The sequence below is a fragment of the Raphanus sativus genome, unplaced genomic scaffold (assembly GCF_000801105.2).
Source record: "Raphanus sativus cultivar WK10039 unplaced genomic scaffold, ASM80110v3 Scaffold0792, whole genome shotgun sequence".
Lineage (NCBI taxonomy): Eukaryota > Viridiplantae > Streptophyta > Magnoliopsida > Brassicales > Brassicaceae > Raphanus > Raphanus sativus.
Genome location: NW_026616108.1, coordinates 1 through 25,365, shown reverse-complemented (window position 1 = coordinate 25,365; position 25,365 = coordinate 1). Strand labels below are relative to the sequence as shown.

Genomic DNA, 25,365 nt, shown 5'->3' with positions numbered 1-25,365 from the left:
CTTCTGCAAGCTATGATTAATGGTCGACATTGATTACGCAAAAGAAATAATTAGTGCGTTTGACAATTAATGTCACTTTTCAATTAAAAGGTCGATGAAAAAAATAAATCAAAAAGAATAATTAGAAAAATTCGACCAATAGAAACGCGAGAATTTTCGTGAGAAGAACTGTGTGAGCGCCACGTGGCGTTTGTACTTCTCTTTTAATATATAGGAGGATCAGATCGTTCTGGAAAATTATCAATAAGACTCTACTAGGCTGGAATGATTAAACAAATTCTTTCGGGCCTATACGTACGTGTTTTCTGAAAAATATTACTATTTGTTACTAATACTCAACTATATATACTATATATTTATACACTGATTATGGTATTATTATGGGGGTCATACTACTTGGTCTCTCAAGAATCAATACGATTGTAGAATCTATAAGTGATGATACCCTTTAGGAAAGGGAAATACATAGAGGTTGCCAAGTGTCCATAAGCCATGTCAACCCCAAGGGACTGACTATAGACCAAAATTTAATCGTGACATCTAATTGTTAGTGATGTAACCTAATTACCTAAGTTATAACTATGTTTCTTGCGCACCACATAAATGATACGTTTGACTCATTGACTATGATTTCAACGATGCATGTCTTTGAAATTTCCTCTTTGTGTACGAAAATAGTTTACGAACAGTGAAAATAATAACGTTTTTAGTAAGACTCTAGGAGGTTTATTAACAAACTAGAAGGACTTCAATATAAGATGGACAAGACTTAGGTTCATCTTCTATGATGAATCTTTAAATTCACCACTCTCTTTAAAACCAATCAAAATACCATGTAGATAATTAAATAAAAAAATTAAATTATAAAAAAATAGTTTAAAAAGGAAATAACGTTAATTTTAATAACGTTAACTAAATACTAAACCCTAAATTTAAATTCTAAAGCAAAACCTATACCCTAAACCCAAATCTTATACGCTAAACCCAAACCATATATCCAAAACTCAAATTCTAAACCCTAAATCCAAACGCTATACCCTAAACCCATTCTATATCCTATACCCTAAATCCAAATCCTATACACTAAACCCAAACTATATACCCTAAACCCAAACCATATACCCTAAACCCAAATCTTATTCCCTAAACCCAAATCGTAAATTCTAAAGCCAAATTCTTAAGTTTAGGATTTGGGTTTAAAGTGTAGAATTTAGGTTTAAGATATACGTTTTGAGTTTAGGGTATAGGATTTGGGTTTAGGGTATAGGATATACGATTGATTTAGAGTATATGGTTTGTATTTAAGGTTTATGGTTTGGGTTTAAAGTTTAGAATTTGAGTTTAGGGTATATGGTTTGGGTTTAGAGTATAAAATTTGGGTTTAGGGTATATATTTGGGTTTAGAATTTATGATTTAGGGTTTAGGGTTTAGTTTGCATCATTAAAATTGACTTTATTTTTCTTTTTAACTATTTTTTTAATAATTTAATATTTTTTATTTAAATTATCTACATAGCATTTTGATTGGATTTAAGGGGAGTGGTGAATTTAAAGGTTCACCATAGGAGGTGAACTTAAGTCTTGTCCATGTAAGATTGGCTAGAAATGTTACAACGAACAATTGTAGACACTCTCGTATATGTTTCTTATATTGGATATGATGTAAATGTCAATAGTATGTAGTTAGATTTGGTCTTATCAACAAGTTGTTTATATACTTTACCTATGTGAATGAACAAAGTAAAGTACATATACAACTTGATATTTCCAATTATTGATTGTACTTAACTACATAATTTGACATTTATCACAACTAACATTAACATATATCGTATCCAATATTCGTTAATGAAATTATTGATCAGTTGAAACTATCAACAAACACACCAAAATCACGTAGTCTTTCAGATTGGCTGCTATAACCTTTGAAAATTACCAAATAGCAACAAAAAACTTGTTGATATTTCAATGAATGATTTTTCAAAACTCGTCAAATTATTCAAAATATTGTCAAATCCACAACTATCGTAATTATTACTTATATTGGCTTTATCTATACGATACAGTATCCTCTAAAGAATTGCTTAATTTGTCTTACCTTACACAAACTAGTACAGCTAAATTCTTTTTGTTTTCAATATGATAGTGTGTGTGTGTTTTTTTCTTTTGAAGCCATAATTGCTTTGAACTTCTTTTGAGACTAAAAGAGAAGTGACCCACACGGTATTGAAAGAGGAATTCACTAATATTACAGCCAATTTCCCACACAAAGGCAGAACTCTACACGGTGTGAATGTGTTTCTAAAAAAGCTACTCTACCATTACATTTCTCTCTTTGTCGCTCCAATCACATATTTTCCTAATATACGCATAAGAAAATTCTTTCTAAAATTCGTTTTGGATCGCACTGGAAAAAAAAAACAACATTCAAACACAAGAATTTAGTTCCAATTAGTTAATGTCACAACCTGATTCCAACGTAGACCAGTCAGTTATATTCGGCAGTTGGGACATTTCAAGATCCAAATAGCAATCCGCAAGAGTAGTCCAACCGGGTAAACTAGCTTGGCTAGCTGGGAACTCCAAAGATGAAAGTTTTTTTTTGTCCATGGTTTGGAGAGAATATAAGATGTAAGGTCTGACAATTATTAATGAAAAACAAATGGAATAACAGTTTTTTCCCCAAAGATATCATAAAAGTAGTTTAAAGATAAAGAAAAAAACTTTAGTTAGAAACAAAAGCAACTAAACGGAGTTAAATGTCCCTCTTTAGGGGTCCGTCCATCAAAAAGCAATTTACCACAATCTAAATTCTTTTATATCCATTACCCAAGCGGAAAAGCCCATAAACGATAGTAGCAATCCGGAACCGAAGTTTCATTTACTATAGTACACCGTAAACAGAAACGCAATGGCATATTACTATGATTCTCTGAATATTCCCATACCAAAGGCATTTGTTTAAAACTTTTAAATGGTTTGCTAATTTGCTTGACATGGCCACGTTATAAAAGTTTATGGGCAGGTTAAGAAGATGACAAACAAAAAGGTTAACAACCACGGCACAAGAGATTTAATAGTGAAGAGTTATTAATTTATTAAAATGTCTGAGAATAGCAAAAGAGCAACATAACTGCGACAAACTCACAATACCACCCAAAAAAAAAGCTACGCAGATCCGTCGAGAGTACATTAAGCAAATCAAATGACAAAAGTTCAAACGGAATGCAAAACCCTCCACCAACCCAAAAGCAGCCATGAATGTCGGGGGGGATCACACAAGGAATGACGCAGCTTACGCATCAGCAAACCTGCAACCAATCATTCAAAATTAGAATCATGAATACTATTCAATCTACTACATCTATTCTGATTCGAATTAAGAGTTTCAGAATAAGTACCCGAGCTCAGAAAGCTTCAAGTGGGCCTCAGCGTAATCAGCGAAAAATGCTTCCTCGTCCTGTTTGAAATTGTGACAAACCCAACATTAGGTCTCTAAAACCAGCTCAAAGAAAAGATAAAAAGTTTTAGAGAGAAAGGATATGCATACAGCAGCGTATTTCTCAACAAGAGGACGGAACACGGGATCGTCCAATAGAGCCTTGTCGGAAGGAAGCTGAAGAAGACCTTCCTTCTCACCGCTCAAGAGTTCCCTGATTATTCAGTTAATAAACACATATCATCAGCATTGAATCCTGGATGAATCAAAACCCTACGAGACTGTAAACTTGTGGATACTCACTTGAAGTAAGAGTTGTCGAAGATGAGAGGGTTTGAAGTCCAGGCACCTTCGAAGCCAGACCTGTCCTTGTGGCATCTTCCCTGCGTAATGCAATGCAAATCATTCATCAGAACTTGTAAATCCTAAACAACCAAAAAAAAAAAGAGACAAGTGTTCGGGAGTGTGATATACGAACCAGAGTGTGGGCACCAGACAAAGCGACGATGTCCTGGTCAGTTAAACCCATCTGCTTTAAGAAGACCTGCCTCAAGTGGTCACAGCCCTTGGTGGCATCAGGGAGACGTCCCTCTGGAGGTGGCTGGGGCTTGTCCTGAAACCAAGATATGAATGTTAGTAATACGCAAATCAAGCCTCAAGAGTATTTCCTACAATCTCGCAAAACATGACTGACCTCTCTTCCAGGGTGGAAAGGAATTTCAGGTCCACCAGTGACTTCAACGGCCACAACACCAGCAAGCTGAAAGATGAATTACACACAATAAAAAAGCACATGGTAAATTAGAATCCAAATCTTCGAGAAAAAATCACCACTGACTAGAGAGGTAAGTAAAAGCAAGAACCTGATGGAAATCAGCATGGGAGATGGTAGGGAACTGCTCCCTGATAGGAGCCAACAGCCTAAGAGCAATGTGGAGACCATTGTTGGCTCCATGAGCTAGCTCATCGTCAAACCTCATTGTTCCGAAGGGACCACCAGTCCTCGAGGCGCAATCGAATGTTCCAGCAGAGTGCCATCTGCAGTTCAAAATCAGGCACGAGAAATAAATAAACACCACATCACATATACTTGAGAGAAAAGAAACAACAACCACAGCACGCTGAAAAACGGTTAAGATACTTACGCGAGGCGGACCATGATGGGTGCACAGTTCTTCTCAGCGATCAAACCTCTGAGCTTCCTCTTGCACTTCTCAATCTCCTTCTGGTACTCTTCGCTAACAGCTGGGTAGTTCTTCGCCATCTTCGCTTAAATCTAGAAACACACAATAAGCAGATTTTATCAGCTCAACTGTTAAATCTAAGCACAGATCTACTCCCAGAAAAAAAAAAAAAAAAATCATAACCGTAGATAACAATCAGAGAATCATAAACCGCAAGAGCCTTCGATACATCATCATACGAGTAGACTACCAAAATCAATCACAGATAACAGATCTTGGAGAGCATTAATCTCAGGTTCAAGCTAGACTATATCAAACTATATCAAAGAAACTATATCAAAGAAACACCACGAGAGTCAACTGAACAGACGCCTAATCGATCAAACCTCGAAGAAACGATGACTAACATCAACTTGTAGCTACAGATCGAAGATCTACTAAGATAAACACATCATTCAGCTCATATTACGCCACGAATAACGATGAATACTCGTAAACAGCAAACAACCTCAAAAGAAACACTACGAGTGTGAGCTCACGAAGCCTAAACATCAACTAAAACAAACCGTAGCTACAGATCCAAGATCTACTACGATAAACACATCATTCAGCTCAGATCAAAGGAGGCATAACGATGATCTTATCCACTAAACGAAGTAGAAACGACGAATCAAAAGGCAGAGAGAGAGAGTTCTTGTTTTTTTTTACCTTTTTCGAGAGAAGATAAGAATCTGGGAAAATGAGGAGTGGATGGGCACGAGGTGAACACGAGACACTTTTTATTTTAGAGCGTTGTGGAGAGGAACCTCTTTATATATAGAAGGGCCTGTTTCGAGCGGGGAAGAGGAAGAGAACGTTCTAGTAGATCTATCAGACGCCGTCGGATCACGGATATCGTGTGGTCAACAATTGCTAATTTAATGGACGGTCTAGATTCATTCAAATGGACGTTCGGATTTTGAAGTTTGCTGAGTTGGTGGTTTATAGGTGGGAAAAGAATAAAGATTTTTCGATTTGCATATAGTTGTCAAGGTGCTATTGGAGGAAACATGCTTCGTGTGGCGGGCCCACCATAAAGGCGAGGATTTTGATTTGTGATTTTTTGTGAGTTGACGAAATTACCCTCGGTGTGTGTATAGTGCGAAGATGTTTGGTGGTGGGTATTTACGTTAATTTAATCGTCAGCTGGTGTGAACGCGTCCATGCAGAAGTAGATTCCATTTGGACTAACGAAAATGGTAACGTCACAGGGGATGAATATTAAGGTTTTCTCACCCATCACTCCCTGATTGGTTTCAAAAAGTGTGTAATTATGAGTTGGTCCGTATCGGTTTTGAGTTTTGACTTGTACAGATTGGAACAGAAACTCAATTTTAATGGGTTTGGTTGTAATTGTTAGGTAAGCGTGGTTAGGTAACACAGGATAGAATCATGATTCTGAAAGATAAGTCTTGAGGATAAACGTTAAAAAACAAGATGATGTGAAAGTAAGTTTACCTTTCGGTATATCCTCAAGCCTCAAGATTTCTTTCCTTTTATTCATTTTGAATACTTGATAATGATATAGAAGTCAGCTTAACCTTGAATAAACAAATTGTCGTTCAGATCAAAATAAAAAGGCTTCGTCTTACTTTGGGCCCCCGAAAGCAAAATGAGCCCCTGATTTATCTCCACTCACTCCAGCTTAGCAACAGCTAACATCTAAACTTGTTTCTCATTAGTCACTTTTATCTTAATTTTCACTTGATCGGAGTTTTTACATACGAGATGGAAGATGGAGGAATTTGACATACAACGGTAGATACGTTATGTACAACTTACTAGGCAGGGTAACATTTTCGAGCTGTTATTCCAAATACATTCCTACATTCCTCATATCCAACAACCCATCGTTTGAGGTGCCTATGTTATGTTCTAATAAGTCTTTAATCAGATTTTTCTTTCTTTTCCAACTTTGAGTTCTTGTGTAATCAACCTTGTTCTTTGTTTCTTTTGTTTCTATTTACTGATGTGCGACAAACGAAGAGGCTTCTATAAAGAAGATAGAAACGCGTTTGACAACGGAGTTGATGCTGAAAGAACTCTCCGAGAGAGTCGAGAGATCAAGCTTCTTTACCACATGGATCACGATAATGTAATATCTTCTTGACTGATCCCGTTTGTTTGATGAATCACACGTACATCGGTACTGTACATATATAGTTGAATTATCGTGTTCGCATTTCTACGCAGGATATCAAAACGAAACATAAATCGAGCCACCAGAGAAAGAGAGGTTCGAGAAGCATATATTGTTCAGCAGCTAAAACTTAGCACTGAGGTAAACATGTGAAACCCAATCCAACTATTTTTTTTTTGTGTATGTTAGTGTTACAAGCATTTATCTGTTTGTGTGTGTAGTTACCTCTTATGTTCACTGGAAGACTGATTTTGACTTCTCGAGATAATGCTCGAAAGTACGTAAAGCAACTCCCACGTGTTCAAAACACGATCATTCAGAGAAAATTTCCCTGACATTTCCTAACGGCGTGATTGTTTTCGATCCTAACGCATCACAGGTGCGTGCATCCCGTTGTTTCATCTGTCTTTGACTCTTTGGATGCCATACATGGAAAGGAGTTGTAAGTCAAATTAATGTGAAATACTAACAAGATGTTTTAATTGGTGTGTGAAAGTGGAGGAAGTGTTTGAAGCAGCCCTACTGAATAAGTAGTCTCCCACGATTTAAGACGCTTGAACGCCAAACCATATGCTATTCGAAGATGTGAGAAATAAGTGAATATAGCTACTAGTATTCTAACGTGTTTATGTTTTTTTGGTGATTATGCAATCCGAAGAAAGTGACAAGCGCAAGTACACGACAAACACAAGTTTTCTGACTATTCCATTTTCCTCGCAGAAAGTATAAACCATCATCTTTTTCAGAGGTTACGTTTGTATTTTGTTTGATTTGATATATAAACATTTATTAAATATCATCAAAGCTCGAAAGAATTATACATGTCGAGAATTTAGATTTATTTTGTTCAAACGTGTGAATTAGCACTCGAAGATATACATGTAAGACGTTTTTCGTATGAGCTACCGTAGAATATATCTACAAATAATTTCATACCGGCCAATCTATTCAAGATCAAGCTAAATCGGCCATAATCAGCCTAATTGATCTACTTTCACCAAATTCTATAAAAAAAAACTCATGAGAAAATTCATGTGTACACATTACACCCACCTCATATGTGAATTTTTAAATATAATTGACAATCTAGTGTTCTAATTAACAGAGTTAGTGTTGGTACTGCTTTACTTTACCATTATCACAAAGACTTTATGTTTGCACTATTTCGGTTAACAGTGAGATCTAACAAAACGAAAGGAAACATATATTACTACGATTTGTCTACAGTTTATGAAACCTTAATTGCAGATTTGTTCTACGCTCCTTTCTACAAATAGGTTTGCCCTAAAACAAAAGCTGCATAGCTGGTTTATCAAACTTTCGTAATCGTTCATGCAACTAGCTCAAAAATTTAATGTGTATTATGTCAAACTATGCCGGAAAGTAATACTGTAGTTGTGTACACTATTTGGTGGTCTTGAATACAATATACAAATTGAAATTGGACCAACCAAGTCAACATCATTTCATATGTATGTATATTTTTGGTGTGTGAATAAACGTGAAAGCATTTCTAAACTAAACCCTATTACTACAAAAGCCAAACACGTCTTTGTTTTATGAATGCTGGTTCCAAATAATTAATAAGCATTATCTCTGTTGAACCATACTTTTTTTTTTAAATTATATGTTCCTTTCTTGATTAAATAATTTGAGCTGTCAAACTAACTTCTAATTTAAACTTATCTTCTTTAATGTTTCAAACAAATGAAGAAAGCAACTAGATCGAAGTACCAGCCTAATCTAAACTTATTTTCACTCAAGCATTGGTTAAAAATTTGAGATATCTATGCAATTCTGTTTTTAATAAAAAAGGAATTAACCAGAGTTTTATATGCTGGACCAATACAATTACAATTAGGGAGACTGATTAAACTAATATCGTATTTTTTTAACTACACATAGATTGGCAGACGTGACGTATTTATGTTGTTTTCGTATCAACTTATCAATGGTGTTGTGTATGTATGTGTGGGATAAAAGCAATAAATCATCAATATTTTGTTTTGAGTATTCTAAACAAAACGAAAATGTTGGTTTGGCAAGTTATCTTGAATGTTAATATCTATTTTCACGAAAAAAAAAATTACGTCATTATATAAGTGATAAGAGCAAGGAGAAAAGCATATACTACAGTATAACCTCTTTAAATTAATAATCGATAGATTAATATCTCTATAAATTAATATAATTTCATAGTACCAAATTGAGTTTTTAGTTTAATTAGTATCTCGATAAATTAACAATCTCTATAAATTAATAAAAAAATATAGTTTTGGTAAACATTATTAATTTATAAAGGTTTCACTGTATATTTATTATACGATACATGATATACTGCTACATATATATTAAAAATGGTACGAGCATACATGTAAATATAACATTAAATCCACACCAAAATCAAACACCATACAGTAGCAACTTAAATCTACCCTCAGAAACCATCTTATAACTGATTTATTATTATATTATCTGAATTTCCATCTTATATCATTATAAGATGTGATAAAGTAGTGTCACGGTGAAAAATCAAAGGTAATGCTTTTGGTATCTCTAACTAAGTTAACTTAGTTAACCTCACATAATTAATTTATTCCCACAAAAAAATGCAACTCTAGGCGGTTTAAAGCAGTGGCGGGGGCAATGTACACATAGAGGGGTCAGACCCCTATCAATGTTTAAACTTAGTTTAATATAAGCATATAACTTTAGTATATACTGAATAACTGGTTCAGTTTTATGGGTTTAACCTCCATTTTTATTGTGAAATCTCTAATAATTTTATAAATATATGATTTTTATCCCATTTAATTTTGGTTCTACCTCCGCCACTGGTTTAAAGCATGGACGAGACTAATGCAGTAATGCCTCCTCATCAGAAGTGGGGGCATCAGAAACTAAAAACCCAATATCAACTGTTAAAGCAAACGTCCTGATTACTTAAAATATCAAGAAATTTGATCACGGGTTCCGTATAAAAAATAGTTTGTGTGGAGTAGCAGAATGTGACAATGTATGCTTTACGTTCGTTCGTTGGATATAGGTGAAAGTGTAGAGAGCTCTAACGTAGAAAGTGTTTGTTTTTATGTTTTGACAAAAAAAATATTACAGAAAAAGGTAAAATTTTCAACGAAATGTTTGCCAGCAAGATTTTATCTGTCTCATTAATGTCTTGAAGGCCTCAAAGGTCATCAGAATTTTCAATATTTTACCGAGGGAGTTGTTATCGTTGTAGCCTAATTAATTGAGATTACACTAAACTGCTCTAAAGGGAACATTAATATCATATACACGTGTCGCATTTACCTTTGAATTTGGCATTAAATGGTTCCTCATAAGAGAGCCAAGCATCTGAAACGCGTCTTAGTTAATCAAACTGTTGGAACCATTTAAAACAAAAAGGCCTCTGCATGCATGGATGCTTACCTGTGTCCCATTAAATAAAAAAAGTCCTTCCGGTGAGACTTGAACCAACCAAAGGAAACAAAAAAAAAGAGTTAGGACAACAAAGCGCGTGGATTTAAATCGTGGGACCCACCATGACGTGATTATATTTCTAATCCTTCTTAAAAAATAAATCAAACGGTGAGTGATTGTCCGTCGCTTATACACGAACGTCACTCGTAAGACGATAGCCGATAGGTGACAGCTATTACAAAAATGTTTTTATCATCCATAAATAAACGAACAGACAAACTTATAAAAAGTTAGTTTAATTCACTCGGATTCGATATCATCTTTATAAAGTTTATTTAGAACCACTAGTTTTGAATTTTACCCAAAAGGAAAACTGCGAAACTGTGGATGAATTAGATTGAAAGCACTATAGAATGACTAGTATCACACGAGTTGGTCCCAGTAGTACTATGACTATCAAAAATATTAAATCAAAAGAAGTGACATAAAACCAATCACCCCAAATCCATAGCTCCATTAACCAGTCGCCACGTCAGATCGACGGTGCCTGTTTCGACTAGCCGGTCGTAATAAGATGACAAACTCAAAGTTGACCAAAGCTCAAATGTTTATATTTCTTACGTGGCTCCTCACAACACGCGTGGCGTTTTCTGATTAGAGCAGCGTTTTATGTACAATGGACCTTGTCGTAGACGATAATTCACGTTTTATCTTATTAATAAATATATCAAAAAGACAAAAGAATTAAGCTTTCTCTGTTTGTCACTAAAGCTCCCTCTTTTCTTCCTCCCTCTCTCTCTCTCCCCTTCCTTTTCGCAATTCTTCATTCTTCTCTGTTTTTGAGTCTTTTCTTTTGTTGGTCTGTGTTTCTGATTCTCCGACGAGGGAAGAAGGTAGTGTATAAGAGTAAATATCAAACAAAACAACCAAGAGAATTGCTCTTGATGGGTTGTTTCGGATGCGGTAAGAGATCGAGCAAACGATCGGAGACAGCAAACGTAGATAAAAAATACAACGATACTGTGAAAAACAGGAAGACCATCGGTGGAACAACAAGCGACAAGCGAGACGATCAGACTCAACCCTGTTCAGCAGGTACAGAGTGATTTCTACCGTTATATCGTTGCTGAAAGTTAATCTCTTTTTTTTTTTGCTCTGTTTCTCTGTATCTGTTACATTGGTTTGAATCTCTCGGAGAATTTTGATGCATGTGTACTGTTTGCCGTATAAGTTAGATTTTCATTTCAAGTTAGGTTTTGTCTTGTCCTAAATGAGACACATGTCACTTTTTATTGTTGTTGCCTATTTGTAATAGAATCTTCAGTTGATTTATACTCTTGCCGTATTTATTTATGGTTAATTAACATGATAATTAACTGATTAATTGATTCTTTTACATGTGTGTTGTAGTAGATTCGACAAAAGTCAGTCCATATCGAGATGTAAACAACGAAGGAGTTGTTGTTGTTAAGGAGAAGGAGGATCAGTTAGCTCTTGACGTCAAGGGTTTGAATTTAAACGACCAAGCCGCCGCCACCACCACAGGGAAGAAAGCACAGACTTTTACATTCAAAGAGCTTGCAGCTGCCACTGGGAACTTCAGATCCGATTGTTTCCTCGGCGAAGGAGGTTTTGGTAAAGTCTTCAAGGGAACTATAGAGAAACCTGATCAGGTACTTAGTGTTGCAATCAAGCAACTTGACCGGAACGGGGCTCAAGGAATCAGGGAGTTTGTGGTCGAGGTGCTGACGCTAAGTCTCGCTGACCATCCCAATCTCGTCAAGCTTATTGGGTTTTGCGCTGAGGGTGATCAGAGACTATTGGTCTACGAGTACATGCCGCTAGGATCTCTCGAAGACCATCTACACGGTAATGTTATGTTACTTTCTTTCTATATGGATTTGTTACTTATTTGAATTTTTCTATATTGTTTTTTTTTATCTTTTTACTGTTTTTGCAGATCTTCCTTCCGGTAAAAAACCACTAGATTGGAACACACGGATGAAAATAGCAGCGGGCGCAGCGAGAGGTCTAGAGTATCTGCACGATAGAATGAAACCTCCCGTGATCTACCGTGATCTCAAATGTTCGAATATCTTGCTAGGGGAAGACTATCAACCGAAACTGTCGGACTTCGGGTTGGCTAAAGTCGGACCGAGCGGGGATAAAACTCATGTCTCGACGAGAGTGATGGGAACGTACGGATACTGTGCTCCTGACTACGCTATGACGGGTCAGCTCACGTTTAAATCCGATATATACAGCTTTGGAGTAGTCCTCTTGGAGCTCATCACTGGAAGGAAGGCTATTGATAATACAAAAGCGCGTAAAGATCAGAACTTGGTCGGATGGGTATGTTCTGTCTGTCTCTCAGTGATCTTTTTTTGCTTAGACAACACTCAACACTCATTTTGATTCTTCGTTACAGGCAAGACCGTTGTTTAAAGACAGGAGGAACTTTTCGAAGATGGTTGATCCGTTGCTTCAAGGACAGTACCCTGTGAGAGGATTGTACCAAGCGCTTGCGATCTCTGCGATGTGCGTACAAGAGCAGCCGAGCATGAGACCTGTTGTATCAGACGTGGTTTTGGCTCTCAACTTCTTAGCTTCTTCTAAATATGATCCGAATAGTCCTAGCAGCAGCAGGAGGAGGAACGGTTCTTTTCGCAGAGATGGTGAAGAGAAAAGACCGGATCTTGCCAAAGAAACCGAATCTGACGGGTCTTCATAGGGAAGAGACTGGTAAAAGGAAAAAAAAAAGAAGAAAAAATTCATGTCTAGTTTTGTTTTTTTTGGATTCACCTATATAGTGGGTGGATGATATAAATATTATATATAAAAACAAAATCAAGTCACATTTTTTACATCTCATTCGTGGATGTATACATCTTTGACTCGGCTTCTGTTGTATGTATGTAGCTTATGCTTCTTTTTTCTGTAGAACAAAAAAGTCATTTTGTTTCGGGACATATACATATACACATGTATTTTCAGATTTGATAAAGTGGCAAACGTTGTAAAAATATACTTGAACAATCCAAAGTATATGCTATTAAAAGAAAACAGTGAAATCGGTACTCTTAAAGATGAAAGTTGTGAAGAACAAATACAAAATGTTTTCAAGAAACCTGCAACATCATTTTGAAGAAATACATAATGTTTTCAATGCTGAGTGTTACTGCTTAGGATGTTCGAGCTCACTGATCTCTCCGTCTGCGCAGTTTCCGACCCAAATATACATCGTTGTGTTTCTCCGACTCGGCAATACTCTGCAACAATCTCTCCTAGGTGACTGCAACACAGGTTTTTATGATCTCAAATTCTCAATTAAACACGTTAGCCAAACCGGTTTATAGTCCAAAACCAAGCCGGTTTTACTACCTGTTGTTAGAAACTATAATCAATATCCGGTTTGGAGTAGCCTAAACTAAACCGGTATTACTTAAAATGATATATAGCCAAGCCGGTTTATAATCTAACACCAATTCAGTTTTCAGCCAATGAACTAAGCCTAAAAACCAAACCGGTAAATTGATGTATAAAATATAGAAACTCTAAAATATATTGATGTGGAAATGAAGTTTTGGACCTACCTTGTGCCATCGGAGTGGATCAGGCCGCTTCAAAACGACGACGGAATCGATCTTTCCAGGCGAATCCAGCCTCCATCGACAGCCAGGAAACCGTCTCGTCTTGTCCAAATTATAGTATCCAATCACCTGGCGACGTCCTTCGTCGTACTTAGCCGAGTTTACGTAAAACACGAACGGTCTCTGGCACGGATGCCTCGACACGGGTCTCGTGTTGAACGCGTAGCCGATGTAGTCAGCCCTTCTGAACCAGTTTAGGAACGTTCTCGAAGGCATCTCTAGCTCGCGAGGTGAAATGATGCCTCGGATTATCTGGACGGAGAAGCCCCACGATACAGAGATGGACCAGAACCGGCTCTGGTCGTAGCAGATGGACTGCTGGAATATGCTGGCTGAGTCGAGTTCTGCCGATGACATGAGGTGTCGGAGGGCACGTGAGCGTTTCATCTTAGGGAATATAGGTTGCACTACGTCTATGTGGTGAAGTGTCACCAAAGGAGCTACTGGATGGGCTCCTAATAGTCCCAACAGGTCACCATAAACATCATACTGCATACATTCATTAACGGAACATTCAGACAGGAAGCCATACCAAAAGTGTAGTCTCAAATTATTTTTAAGTTTTGTTCAGAAAAAATATAAAACGGTACATTTAATGAATTAATAATGTAATTTTAAAATTAGTATCTTCATTTATATACATTTATTTTGAGATTATAAGCCTTAGATTTATAAATATATCCAAAATATACATTTATTTGATCATTCCACTTGCACATAAAAATACTTCACTCTTTAACTAAAGGAGAGAAGATAATAAATATAATATTTACCTGGTGGAAGCCAGGCTCTTTGGTTAGTGGTACACCGAGCTCAGTCATACAAGCTTGGATGCGATCATCACTGCCGTAAAGACCAGGGTACCGTTGGATGCAACGGTCCTGCATTTTCGAGAGCTCAACAGCTAAAGCGTAGCTAATAGCAAAACCACCGCCACCAAATGCCATAGAGTACGAGAAGAAGATGTTCTGAACGTGAGCCTCCGATGAGCTACCAACGTAGTAGAACTGAGTGTGGTCGTACTTCGACAGTACGTTCACCACATTGTCCACCACAAACACCGTATCGTCATCACCCATCACAAACCACCTTACTCCTTTAAGCCCTAGTCGAAGCGTCTCCGTGACCACCCTCGATATCCTCACCGCTGATCTATCCCCCACCGGATGCGTGTACCTAAAGTAACACCAATTTTTTTTTTGAAATTAGGTTTTTTATTTCTTGTCATACACGTTAGGTTTTATATGATGTAGAGTGAGCAAGAACCGGAAACGTGAGGTGTCCTGAGAGATTCTGATCTGGGGGAGAGGTTCGTTACGGTAAGTTCTGACTTTCTTGTCGATCCAGACGACGCCACGTGTCTTGCCAGGTCGCCACCACGACTTGATGTACTCTTTCCTCGTCTCCCACAGAACGGAAGACGCGGCGATGCCGAACACGACGTGATCGAGCGTCGTGTTGAACATCCTTGGCCTGCGAGGGTGGTAAAGAGAAGGTACACGTGGAGGGACATCGTCGTCTTCTTCTTGTTGTTCCTCAGGGTCTTTGAGGACAACAGAGGAAGAGTTTGTTTGGTCTTTGATGGTTAGGTGAGGATAGGTGGGGCTGCAAGTCTTGCGTCCGCCTCCTCCTGTGGTGGAGATGAGAATCAACGGGAGGAAGAAGAGGAACATGAAAAGCCATGGGAGTGGTGATCGGAGGAAAGAGACACGGGAAGTGGCGTTGTGGGGCTTGTTGAGTTTGTCGTGGTGATGGTGTTCTTCTAGAAGTCTGTTTTTAGGGTTGCTTAGATTAGTATTAGAGCTTGAGCTGTTTCCCATGACTGATTGCTTTTTTTTTAACTCAAAATCAGATTTTTTTTGTTACATCACTTACTTAAATGAAAACGAAGCTAAATATAGCGAAAGAGAAAAGGTCTTTCCGAATATTACGGCAAGTGCTTGACCGTGTGTGTGTTCGTTCTCCACATTAAACAAAAAAAATCTCAATACAATCACAAAGCAAAACGACAGTGTAGCAACAGAGTGATGTATCCATCCATATCAATGCCTCATCTGCGGCAAAACAATTGAACAAAGACATTGTTAGAGACTGACAAGTAATAATCCACTGATTAAAAAAAAAAGAGAATTGACTTACCTTTCTTCTCTTGGATTTGCCTCTACTACTAAAGCTTGAGGATGGTTTTTCACCATCTTCATCCAAGAACTTGAACTCGTTGTCAAAACTCTCGGTAAGTCCATGCAGCCTGGTCCAGTTAAACATGGTACACATTAAATAAATAAAAACATCTCACTTCAGTTTAAAAAAAAACAAAAAGCAAAAAAAACGTACCCACTGCGCGACTTCAAGCGCTTCTCTCTCTTCTTATCCTCCTTAGTGCGAGGTGCTCGGACAAAGAGTTCTTCCTCTACCTCTTGTTGCCTCTCGTACCGTGCCATGAACTTCCTCTGTTCCTTGCTCTCAGGCCCATAATAGTCTCTGATCTGTTTATATATATTATTCACACACTCATTAAGTTAAAACATAAAAATTAAATAGCTAAAGCATTATCAATTAAAAAGTAATTTCCTTCGAGCCTGTACCTCTTCAGGCCTGTCCTCGAGCTCGTCCAACACATCTTTCATGTATGTATTCTCAGTGGCTTGTCTTAAAAAGTGCTTCTCTTTTCTGGCAGCATCTCTCTCCTGTTTCGACGTCTTGTCGTCCATAGACATAGGAGCGAATTTAGGAGGCCGATAAACTCCTCCATCCTCCATTGATTCATCCACCATCTTGTCAGCAAGCAAGTCTGGCTTGGGCTTATAGTTAGAAACATCTTCAGATTGTTGGGCTTCCTTTCCCTCAGAGAGGGCTTGTTCAGCCACTGAACCAACACCGGCTGTGGTGAGCTTCTGAATTTGGTACTGAAGCTTCTTGTCTATGGGACGAATCTAATTCAAAAGAAGAAAAAAATGAGATAAATGATTTTAACTCCATGGTCGAAAGTGAAAAAAAAAAAGGAGAAGGGCAAACCTTTTCAAGAAACATTCGTATCTCTACAAGACTCTTTACAACAGGATGGCCATCGATAGAGAATCCTTTGGCCTTCCTTAGCAGATAATATACGAGACACTGGCAATAACTTAAAAGTAACAGATGCTTTGCCTCCAGATAACTCATCCCATCCGCTGTCGGATAACTGTCTGCTTTTACCTATATCATTTGCAATATAAAAAAAAAACAAGAAAATCAGGATATCGCTGAACATGAATCAGCCTGAACAGCATTATGTCTCTAAAGGAGAAAAGGAGAAAACTAAAGCCATCAATTCTACTTATACCAAAGTGAAACTGCTCCTCACAGACGAAACAGAAAAAAAAAAAACTATGCTAACAGAGGAGAAGCTAATAAAGTTATAAGATGCTGCGATAAAAGAATTGGTACCTTTGCGGTGAGAGCTTCAACTTTGCTCCTAACCACATCTAGACCTTCCTTCATTTCTCTCAACACGGATGCTAGCTGTGGAGCTTCTCTGAGAGACCAATCAAAATAACAAAACAGAGACCAGTCAAAAACGGGAAGCATATCATATCTAAACACACAATAACGTTTTATTTTTGGTTCTGTATGAGTACTATGGTGATTGATTTGCATTGGTTATTCATCCTATTTTCTTCTCGCTAGAACAAAGAACCGTCTTTGTGATATTCCTTCATCATGGAATAAAGCATATAACTAACCTCTTTATTGTTTCGACAAGTCCCGGTTTTTTAATCTCCTCCATCATACTTGTTCAGAAACAGCCAGAAGATGACAACACTGCGAATAAAGAAAAGATAACCTAGAGTTCAGAATATTAAATCAATTGGTGAGTACGAAAGTAATTAAACAGAGATTTTGCAAAGAAACAACGAGCATCCGACAACACAAGAGTATGTAATAAAAAATAAACTGAAGCTGGTTCTTCAATCCTTGCGTTTTCCTGCAAACTATGAAGAGAAACGAAGAAGTAGGAACTCACAGGGAAAAATAGAGAGCTTGATGGGAGACGGTCACGGCTGCAGAAGGGCGACGGTAGACAAGACACGGCCACGCAGAGAAGGAAAATCAATTACAAACACTGTTTTGCCGGACAAGGGTTTATGAAGACTGCAACAGGCTTTCATTGAAGGGCCCAATACAAAATTAAAGTTAAGTTATAGGTTTATTACGGGCCCAGCTCACATTTTTATACTGTTTTGAGTTGGAGGCCGAGCATTCTTTTATACTGTTTCTAAGGTAGAAAGATGTAACAGTAGATGAAAGTAGCATTTTATTTGCTCTCTGAATTATATTCCAAGACAAAAAACTCTGAATCAACTGACCAACATTGTGTCCTGAAATAAACATCAACCATGGTTTTACAAGAAACGTACGTGCATAGAGCTACCCGAACAAACAATTTTTTACTACCAGACACAGCAGAGTCCCAAACACTGACTCTAACCGGTTGGTTGGGAAAAGAAGCACAAGGAGATGATCACATAGTATTGACCATTCTCTTCATCTCAGCTGATCTTCTGGGATCAGGTTCTTCAATCGCTCTCTCTGTCAGCACATGTTTTATCCGGCACATTGATCTCCTCACCTATACTCACATGCATATAAAGTTGATCAACAAGAGAGAAATACTCAAAACCGTTTGCTTTTAAGAAATATTCATATTTCATTTCGAAAACATTAATCAATAATGTTAACAACTCAACTGAACTGTTTACCTTTGGAATGCGCTCAGGGTTAGGGAACATCATGTTCTGAGCTTGAAGCATCTGACGCTGAGTCATCAACATGTTTTTCTCTTTGAGGAGAACGTACCACAGCTTCTGAAGATCATCCCATGACTTGAGCCGCAGTTCCGAAGCTTTCCAACCTCGACCTAACACACCCCAAAAACAAAACAATCCTTAATCTAACATAAACAATCCACGCTTATAATATTATTCAGCTACAAAACATATCGCATTTGCTTAATTTCATAGCACCATAGACAACAATGCACTACGAAATGACATAGAAACGCACCGTAGACAACAGGCTTGTCTTCGTCCTGGCTTCTATCGAACTCAAAGAACTCTTCCAGAGGGTTTTTGGCAATCTTAACAGTCGAGGAAGCAGCAGCTGCTGCTGTAGTGGACTCGGATCTAGCGGATGCAGCTACCGCCAAGAACCTCCTCCCAATAAATCTCGTTAGAAACATGGTGACAATATAATCTGACCTACCAAAGATCATCATCAACAATAATCAGTAAACAAGATGCGTACATCAGATTGGATATAACATTAAAAAAAATGCTGATAAAATGAGGAAACGTCAATCACAGCAAGCCACAGCTCAGATCAGAAGAGATAAGAACTCACCGGAGACAGAAAACGGGGACGGCGACGATCACGGCCACAGGAGAAAAGGAAGATCAATCAATTCAAAACCCTTTCTCAAGGGGGTACAGGTTTACGGAGATGGATACTTGAGGCCCAGTACAAACTTTGGGTAATTCATGAGCTTATCTTAGGCCCAATAAGGTTGGCTAGTTTTCGTTATTTCTCTAATTGCAAAAATCCACGTCATCGATCCGTCTTTACTGTAAACGATGTGGCAGCCGTCAGATTAAGTAATCGACGGCCGCGATGAAACTCACGCGGATCGTCTCTGATTATATAAACAGACATCGTAATGTAACATTTCCAATCTCATTTGCAATCCTCTCCGTCGCATAGCTCTTATTCTAAAGGTATCGAAAGTTGTGAAGAGATGTCAGGAAGAGGAAAGGGAGGAAAGGGATTGGGAAAGGGAGGAGCCAAGAGGCACAGGAAGGTGCTGAGAGACAACATCCAAGGTATCACCAAGCCTGCCATCCGTCGTCTTGCTCGTCGAGGTGGCGTCAAGCGTATTAGCGGTCTGATCTACGAGGAGACAAGAGGAGTCCTCAAGATCTTCCTCGAGAATGTCATCCGCGATGCCGTCACCTACACCGAGCACGCTAGGAGGAAGACCGTCACAGCCATGGATGTTGTCTATGCTTTGAAGAGGCAAGGTCGCACTCTCTACGGTTTCGGCGGTTAAATTAAATCGACGGATTTGGGAATTAGGGTTTAGAAATTTGGATTAATTTCGCTGGCGTTGTGAGTTTGATTAGTAAAAGTAAATCTAGGAGTTTGTTTTTGTTGTTGTTCTGTCTCTCGTCCTTAAATCAATGTGGTCTTATTGTAGCTGAGAAAAATCTTAAAAGGAAGTTGGATTGAATTAATATGATTTCTCTGTAATGCTCTCTACTCCTTCAAAATGTTACTTAATTTCAAGTTCACCTTAAGACGGTAACACAATGCTCTCTAACTGCTGTTAATCACTTATTATCCATGGGAAATGGAACATATTTTCTTGTTTGTTCAATTGTCCTTGTCCGATAAAGGCTTGAACTTGAAGCATTGCAAAAAGTCCTCTTTATCTGAGTTTATTTCAATACTCTGCTCAAAGGGGAAGTTGTTGTGAAAGTATATAAAACAAGCGTTGCTATGATCTATGATCAGAGTTTAACCCAAATCAAATCACCCGTCCAGCATTATAATCCTTGATGATGCTGAAACATATATCTTTCAATTTAGAGCTGTGTGTTGGAAAAACACATGTTCATGAAACAAATAAATAAGAATCATGTTTTATCAAATGAAGTAACACAAACGACTGCTGAGATAATTAACAACGTGATTTTTTTTTTCAGCTAAAAACTAAAAGTCTAATAATAATAAATCATTCTTTCCTTCTTTACTCCGTCTTTTGCTTAGCAGTGCGAGTTGAGTAACGGTACCCACTCGTCAACCTTCCCACAAACTTGAGAACTTCATCTATCAAAATCACCGGAAGCGACACAGCCAACACAAGCAGCCACTCGTTAAAGTTCAACGGCACTATCCCAAACACCTGAGCCAAGAACGGCACGTAGAGTATCACAAAATGCAGTCCAAACGACACCGCCATCGCCAAGAGCAGCCACGGGTTCACCCAGGGAGGCATCGTCACGAGGCTGCCGTCCTCCGAGAGCGCGTTCAAAGAGTTGAACATCTCAATGGCCACCAGCACCGAGAGGGAGAGTGTGGACGCTTTGATCTTCCCCTGATGGAAATACTCGCACGGGTTCGACTCGAACGAGAATGTCTGGGAGCCAGCTGTGAAAGGAGAGACTTTGAAGCCTTCCCATGAAGAGCATTGTCCCCAGTTAGCTAGCTGTGAATAGCTAACAAGGCTGTGACCGTCTTGGCTCAAGTCTATCCCCATGAAGCTGCTGTGTGTGTACCATATGATGAATACTCCCACCGTTGCTACTCCCACGTACATACCAATCACCATATATCGGAAGAGGATCCAGGGAGTGATGAGTGAGTCATCGCTTCTGCGAGGAGGCTTCTTCATGATGTCCTTGTCAGGAGGGTTGAATCCCAAAGCCGTAGCTGGAGGACCGTCTGTTACTAGATTCACCCACAGAAGCTGAACTGGGATCATTCCTTCTGGGATTCCAAGAGCAGCTGTCAAGAATATCGATGCTACCTCACCAATGTTGGATGATATCATGTACCTTTTTTTATTCATTCATCACAGTCAGATTAGTATATGTTATAACGAAGAGGTGTGTGTTTGTGTGTATAAATGTAAAAAAATAGAAGACTCACCTGATGAAAGCCTTCATGTTGTTATAGATGGACCTGCCTTCACCAACAGCTGCAACGATAGTGCTGAAATTATCATCTGCTAACACCATGTCGGAAGCTTCCTTTGCTACCTCTGTGCCGGAGATTCCCATAGCAACACCTATATCAGCCAACTTCAGTGCAGGAGCATCATTGACTCCATCTCCAGTCATGGCAACCACTTCTCCATCTTCTTTGAGTAACCTAACGATCTCTTGTTTGTGCTTTGGTTCAGCCCTCGAGAACAAGAGCCCTCCAGTCTGTCTCAGATGATTCTTCTGGTCTCCAACATCCATAAATTCTTTACCAGTCAAGCTTCTTGAAGAGATGTCTTCGTCTGCTTCAAATACTCCGATTTCACGGCAGATTGCTTCCGCGGTGCTCTTGTTGTCTCCGGTGATGACCATGACCCGGATACCTGCTGTTCTGCAGTCCGCAATGGCTTGACGCACCTCTTTTCTCGGAGGATCCTTCAAACAAATGAAAAGTTAAGAGAATGAATAATCACCAAAAAGTATTAATATAATGGTGACCTGCAACTCACTCTTAAACCAACAAATCCAACAAATGTTAGATTGGACTCAATAGAAGAATAGTTAGACGGGTTGAGAAGTTGCTGGTGAGCAGGATGGTCTTCGCTTCCATCATAAGTAGCAAAGTCTGATGGAACATCCGAGTACGCAAATCCGAGACACCTTAACGCACTGGTGGACATATCATGCAGGCTTTGTAAAATAAGATCTCTTGAGTACTGGTCAAGTTCTGGAGTGGAACCATCAAGTAACTGGATACGTGTACTCCTTTCCAATACATTTTCTACCGCACCCTGCAAAATTACATAATATGGTCTCTTAGGTACTGAGGAAAAAAGGGGACAAGTAGCACAAGCCACATAATCATAGATAAAAAAAATGTTATCCGAAATATTAATGCTAAATGAAGAAAAACAAACCTTGACAAGTAGCAGTTTCTTTCCTGAGCTGGAATCCACCATAACTCCCATTGATTTGCGGTCCCGGTCGAACTCAAGAGTGGCAATCCGTTGCTCTAGTTCACTCCATAGCCGACAACAACCTTCAACAATGTTATGAAAGGTTAGTTTATTGCATCTGGAGAACTGTGGAAAACATAAGAAAACACATGTAGTTAAGAATACATACGCAATACATCGCCATCAGCCAAAGACGAAGCGTTAGTAGATCCTTCGGGAAAACCCATCTTCTCAACCAAAACCTGCTCAAAGAAACAAACACCAGTTTTAAGTTAAGAAGAGAAAAGGACAAAGATAGTGTAGTAGACCGCTTTACCTTCAAAGCTGCCTCAGTAGGCATGCCCCTAGTAACAAACTGATTGTCAGATTGCTCGACATTAGCGTCATTGCAAATGGCAGCAATCTTTGCAATCATCTGAAGATTAGCGTCCATCCTACCACCAGCTGGCCAATCTTCAATCTTTCCATCTCGTGGATCAAACGAGGTCCCTTGGACACTGAAAGATCTAAGCGTTCCGGTTCTAGCACCCATGGCAACAAGCTTCGACACAGCCATCTGATTGGTCGTCAGAGTACCGGTTTTATCAGAGCATATAACCGTCGTGCATCCAAGAGTCTCCACACTTGGCAGCTTCCTAACCAAAGCATTCTTCTGAGCCATCTTCCTCGTCCCGAGAGCCAAACACGTGGTGATAACCGCCGGCAGACCTTCGGGAATCGCAGCAACGGCTAGTGCCACGGCGATCTCGAAGTAGTACGTGCACTTCTCGAAGGAGAACTTGAAGTTTCTGGGCCAGCCGCCATCGACGTACTCCCATGAGAGAAAGTACTTGACGTTGATGAGCCACACCAACGCACAGATCAACCCGATGATCATAGTCAGCGCTTCTCCGAACTCGTTAAGCTTCTTCTTCAGAGGAGTGTCTTCCTCGTGCTGTGCAGCTTCCTGAATCTGTGAGTGAACCCTCCCAATCTCAGTACTCATCCCAGTGTCCGTAACTAAGCAAACACAGTTCCCGTTCACAACGGTGGTTCCTGCAAACACCATGCATTTCTTTCCTTGAATATCAGCATTCTCCTCCACTGGCTTAGTAGTCTTACTAACCGCCTCGCTCTCTCCAGTCAAGGAGCCCTGCTCGACTCTCAAGGTCGAGCTAATCAAAGCCACCACACGCATATCAGCGGGGACCTTATCACCAACCCTGAGCTCCACGATATCTCCAGGAACAAGCTCCTTAGCAGGCAAGCTAGACACTCTATTCCCATCTCGCACAACAGTAGCTTGCTGAGACTGAATCTCCTTCAAAGCCTCCAGGGCCTTCTCGGCGTTAGTCTCTTGCCAGATCCCAACGACGGCGTTAACGATCAAGATCAAGAAAATCACGAGCGGCTCGACGAACGCGGTGATCCCCATCTCACCACCTTCTTCCCCATCGACGAAGGCTAACACGAAGGAGATCACAGCAGCCGCCAAAAGAATACGAACCAACGTGTCGTTGAACTGCTCCAATATCAGCTTGAAGATAGACGTCCCCTCAGGCTTCTCCAGCTCGTTCAAACCGTAGATATGATGACGCTTCAACACCTCTTCGGTGGTTAAGCCTCTCTCGCAACTAACATTGAACTTCTCTTCGCATTCTCTAACGTCTTTGGCCCAAGCGTGAAAAGGATCTGACTTTAACGTTTCGGAATGCTTGTCCCTCAAGTCTTCACCTCCTTTCCCCATTTATATCTTCTCACTAATACAAAAATAGATATTCAGTTCACAAATATAACTGCAAAGCTTCAATTCAATACTAGTGAAAGGATCAGATTTGAAGTTTGCAAACTATCTAAGACAGAACACACAAACATAAAACAGAACATAATGTGCAGCAAAAATGTAAAAATACCAAAGGAGGGAGAAGAACACAAACTACGAGAGATCAGAGACACTCACCAGAACCGGAGCAGACAAAGAACTCCGTACTGTTTTCTTCGATGCTGAAATCGTACGCCTCCTCTCTGTCTCTCTCTCTCTCTCTCTCTCCAGATGCTTCTCTTCTTGTTGTTGTCGTTCTATGCACGCTTGTTTTATTTATATTCTTTATAGGGGTTTTAATGGCTTGTATCTTTCCAGGAAAGTGACGCCTGACGAGAGCACGATCTGCATAAAGATAATTTGCAGTTAAGTCCTTGCTTGTTTTGTCAATTGCAATTAAGTCCTTGTATTCGTGGAGTATTTGTTATTCGAACGTTACTTAGGGGGCCGAAAGTATAAATTGTATGGATCTCGAGGGGTGTTATGGTGATTTTAATAAAGTTTTCTTAGGGTAGCTATACATTAAATGTGTGCGAATATTTGCTTTTAGAGATTCCAACGTCGATGGGCCGGTTGGAGACTACCACGTCACGTGGCCACGTCGATCACATGGGACGGGCTCTGCCACGCCGATTTGTACACGTGGTGAAGTTTTATTGGTTGAAATGAAAATAACAAGTTCTTCTGGAAAAAATAGTGTGATAAATTGTCTTTTCCTAATTTGCCAAGTTGAATTTGAATGACAAAATGATACTATTAGATCAAATAAACTATATTTTTTTTTTGGTAATATCTAGCAGCCATTAATGTTGGATACATAAAAAAACAAAAAAAAATATAGAGGAAATATATCTCTGCTATTTTGCACAAGACATCTAATTTTTATGTTTCTGATTCATTTTAAATTTTTAATTAGATTGATACTTTTCTTGGTCAAAACATTATTCCTTTTTATTTCAGAGATTTAATTTTTTCAGATTTTTTTGTTATTAGTTACAGA

General features: G+C 38.9%; 7 protein-coding genes across 9 annotated transcripts; 2 read left to right on the top strand and 5 right to left on the bottom strand.

The window, feature by feature from the left end:
- Nucleotides 1–3,072: 3,072 nt before the first annotated feature.
- LOC108814761 (L-ascorbate peroxidase 1, cytosolic-like) lies at nucleotides 3,073–5,467 on the bottom strand. Its single transcript, XM_018587388.2, has 9 exons — nucleotides 5,332–5,467; nucleotides 4,585–4,715; nucleotides 4,303–4,477; nucleotides 4,134–4,199; nucleotides 3,918–4,052; nucleotides 3,743–3,822; nucleotides 3,551–3,653; nucleotides 3,402–3,460; nucleotides 3,073–3,311 (listed from the first exon to the last, which is right to left on the bottom strand). The coding sequence occupies exons 2-9, from the start codon at nucleotides 4,701–4,703 to the stop codon at nucleotides 3,296–3,298; spliced, it is 753 nt and encodes a 250-aa protein (XP_018442890.1). The 5' UTR covers nucleotides 4,704–4,715; nucleotides 5,332–5,467; the 3' UTR covers nucleotides 3,073–3,295.
- Nucleotides 5,468–10,975: 5,508 nt separating this feature from the next.
- Nucleotides 10,976–13,118, top strand: LOC108853240 (probable serine/threonine-protein kinase PBL5). Of its 2 annotated transcripts, none has more exons than XM_018626769.2 (4): nucleotides 10,976–11,317; nucleotides 11,636–12,091; nucleotides 12,183–12,574; nucleotides 12,651–13,118. In XM_018626769.2, exons 1-4 carry the CDS (start codon nucleotides 11,167–11,169, stop codon nucleotides 12,951–12,953), a joined length of 1,302 nt encoding a protein of 433 aa, XP_018482271.2. In that variant the 5' UTR covers nucleotides 10,976–11,166; the 3' UTR covers nucleotides 12,954–13,118. The 2 variants fall into 2 exon arrangements, with proteins under 2 accessions (XP_018482271.2, XP_018482210.2); XM_018626708.2 differs by having other exon boundaries at nucleotides 11,633–12,091.
- A 238-nt stretch (nucleotides 13,119–13,356) lies between these two features.
- Nucleotides 13,357–15,692, bottom strand: LOC130503088 (uncharacterized). The gene is made up of 4 exons (XM_056997735.1): nucleotides 15,139–15,692; nucleotides 14,646–15,048; nucleotides 13,816–14,361; nucleotides 13,357–13,514 (listed from the first exon to the last, which is right to left on the bottom strand). Exons 1-4 carry the CDS (start codon nucleotides 15,690–15,692, stop codon nucleotides 13,398–13,400), a joined length of 1,620 nt encoding a protein of 539 aa, XP_056853715.1. The 3' UTR covers nucleotides 13,357–13,397.
- A 55-nt stretch (nucleotides 15,693–15,747) lies between these two features.
- On the bottom strand, nucleotides 15,748–18,014 carry LOC108808105 (uncharacterized). The gene is made up of 8 exons (XM_018580303.2): nucleotides 17,876–18,014; nucleotides 17,595–17,673; nucleotides 17,299–17,386; nucleotides 16,888–17,067; nucleotides 16,458–16,805; nucleotides 16,207–16,358; nucleotides 16,012–16,120; nucleotides 15,748–15,926 (listed from the first exon to the last, which is right to left on the bottom strand). Exons 2-8 carry the CDS (start codon nucleotides 17,639–17,641, stop codon nucleotides 15,915–15,917), a joined length of 936 nt encoding a protein of 311 aa, XP_018435805.2. The 5' UTR covers nucleotides 17,642–17,673; nucleotides 17,876–18,014; the 3' UTR covers nucleotides 15,748–15,914.
- A 135-nt stretch (nucleotides 18,015–18,149) lies between these two features.
- On the bottom strand, nucleotides 18,150–19,376 carry LOC108837266 (uncharacterized). 2 transcript variants are annotated; one of them, XM_018610355.2, is made up of 4 exons: nucleotides 19,252–19,376; nucleotides 18,916–19,109; nucleotides 18,612–18,769; nucleotides 18,150–18,481 (listed from the first exon to the last, which is right to left on the bottom strand). In XM_018610355.2, the coding sequence occupies exons 2-4, from the start codon at nucleotides 19,088–19,090 to the stop codon at nucleotides 18,374–18,376; spliced, it is 441 nt and encodes a 146-aa protein (XP_018465857.1). In that variant the 5' UTR covers nucleotides 19,091–19,109; nucleotides 19,252–19,376; the 3' UTR covers nucleotides 18,150–18,373. The 2 variants fall into 2 exon arrangements, with proteins under 2 accessions (XP_018465857.1, XP_018465917.1); XM_018610415.2 differs by having other exon boundaries at nucleotides 18,916–19,104; nucleotides 19,252–19,364.
- A 192-nt stretch (nucleotides 19,377–19,568) lies between these two features.
- Nucleotides 19,569–20,154, top strand: LOC130503087 (histone H4). Its single transcript, XM_056997733.1, has one exon. It carries the CDS (start codon nucleotides 19,643–19,645, stop codon nucleotides 19,952–19,954), a length of 312 nt encoding a protein of 103 aa, XP_056853713.1. The 5' UTR covers nucleotides 19,569–19,642; the 3' UTR covers nucleotides 19,955–20,154.
- A 312-nt stretch (nucleotides 20,155–20,466) lies between these two features.
- Nucleotides 20,467–24,661, bottom strand: LOC130503089 (calcium-transporting ATPase 4, endoplasmic reticulum-type-like). Its single transcript, XM_056997736.1, has 7 exons — nucleotides 24,504–24,661; nucleotides 22,881–24,303; nucleotides 22,734–22,806; nucleotides 22,526–22,647; nucleotides 22,118–22,399; nucleotides 21,556–22,043; nucleotides 20,467–21,461 (listed from the first exon to the last, which is right to left on the bottom strand). The coding sequence occupies exons 2-7, from the start codon at nucleotides 24,288–24,290 to the stop codon at nucleotides 20,654–20,656; spliced, it is 3,183 nt and encodes a 1,060-aa protein (XP_056853716.1). The 5' UTR covers nucleotides 24,291–24,303; nucleotides 24,504–24,661; the 3' UTR covers nucleotides 20,467–20,653.
- Nucleotides 24,662–25,365: the final 704 nt, after the last annotated feature.

Coding starts and splice junctions, on each gene's coding strand:
- LOC130503089 (XM_056997736.1), bottom strand. CDS start 24,290: ATGGGGAAAGGAGGTGAAGACTTGAGGGACAAGCATTCCGAAACGTTA. Junction 22,807..22,880: donor CTACTGAGGCAGCTTTGAAG/GTAAAGCGGTCT, acceptor TTCTTTGAGCAG/GTTTTGGTTGAGAAGATGGG. Junction 22,648..22,733: donor GGCTGATGGCGATGTATTGC/GTATGTATTCTT, acceptor ACATTGTTGAAG/GTTGTTGTCGGCTATGGAGT.
- LOC130503088 (XM_056997735.1), bottom strand. CDS start 15,692: ATGGGAAACAGCTCAAGCTCTAATACTAATCTAAGCAACCCTAAAAAC. Junction 14,362..14,645: donor AAGAGCCTGGCTTCCACCAG/GTAAATATTATA, acceptor GAATGTATGCAG/TATGATGTTTATGGTGACCT. Junction 13,515..13,815: donor ATCCACTCCGATGGCACAAG/GTAGGTCCAAAA, acceptor CCTGTGTTGCAG/TCACCTAGGAGAGATTGTTG.
- LOC108808105 (XM_018580303.2), bottom strand. CDS start 17,641: ATGATGGAGGAGATTAAAAAACCGGGACTTGTCGAAACAATAAAGAG. Junction 17,387..17,594: donor CTTGTCGAAACAATAAAGAG/GTTAGTTATATG, acceptor TTGGTCTCTCAG/AGAAGCTCCACAGCTAGCAT. Junction 16,121..16,206: donor CGCTTGAAGTCGCGCAGTGG/GTACGTTTTTTT, acceptor TAACTGGACCAG/GCTGCATGGACTTACCGAGA.
- LOC108837266 (XM_018610355.2), bottom strand. CDS start 19,090: ATGTTTCTAACGAGATTTATTGGGAGGAGGTTCTTGGCGGTAGCTGCA. Junction 18,770..18,915: donor AGACAAGCCTGTTGTCTACG/GTGCGTTTCTAT, acceptor GGGGTGTGTTAG/GTCGAGGTTGGAAAGCTTCG. Junction 18,482..18,611: donor ACCCTGAGCGCATTCCAAAG/GTAAACAGTTCA, acceptor ATGTGAGTATAG/GTGAGGAGATCAATGTGCCG.
- LOC108814761 (XM_018587388.2), bottom strand. CDS start 4,703: ATGGCGAAGAACTACCCAGCTGTTAGCGAAGAGTACCAGAAGGAGATT. Junction 4,053..4,133: donor CTTTCCACCCTGGAAGAGAG/GTCAGTCATGTT, acceptor TCTTGGTTTCAG/GACAAGCCCCAGCCACCTCC. Junction 3,823..3,917: donor TGTCTGGTGCCCACACTCTG/GTTCGTATATCA, acceptor TGCATTACGCAG/GGAAGATGCCACAAGGACAG.
- LOC130503087 (XM_056997733.1), top strand. CDS start 19,643: ATGTCAGGAAGAGGAAAGGGAGGAAAGGGATTGGGAAAGGGAGGAGCC.
- LOC108853240 (XM_018626708.2), top strand. CDS start 11,167: ATGGGTTGTTTCGGATGCGGTAAGAGATCGAGCAAACGATCGGAGACA. Junction 12,092..12,182: donor TCTCGAAGACCATCTACACG/GTAATGTTATGT, acceptor CTGTTTTTGCAG/ATCTTCCTTCCGGTAAAAAA. Junction 12,575..12,650: donor ATCAGAACTTGGTCGGATGG/GTATGTTCTGTC, acceptor TCTTCGTTACAG/GCAAGACCGTTGTTTAAAGA.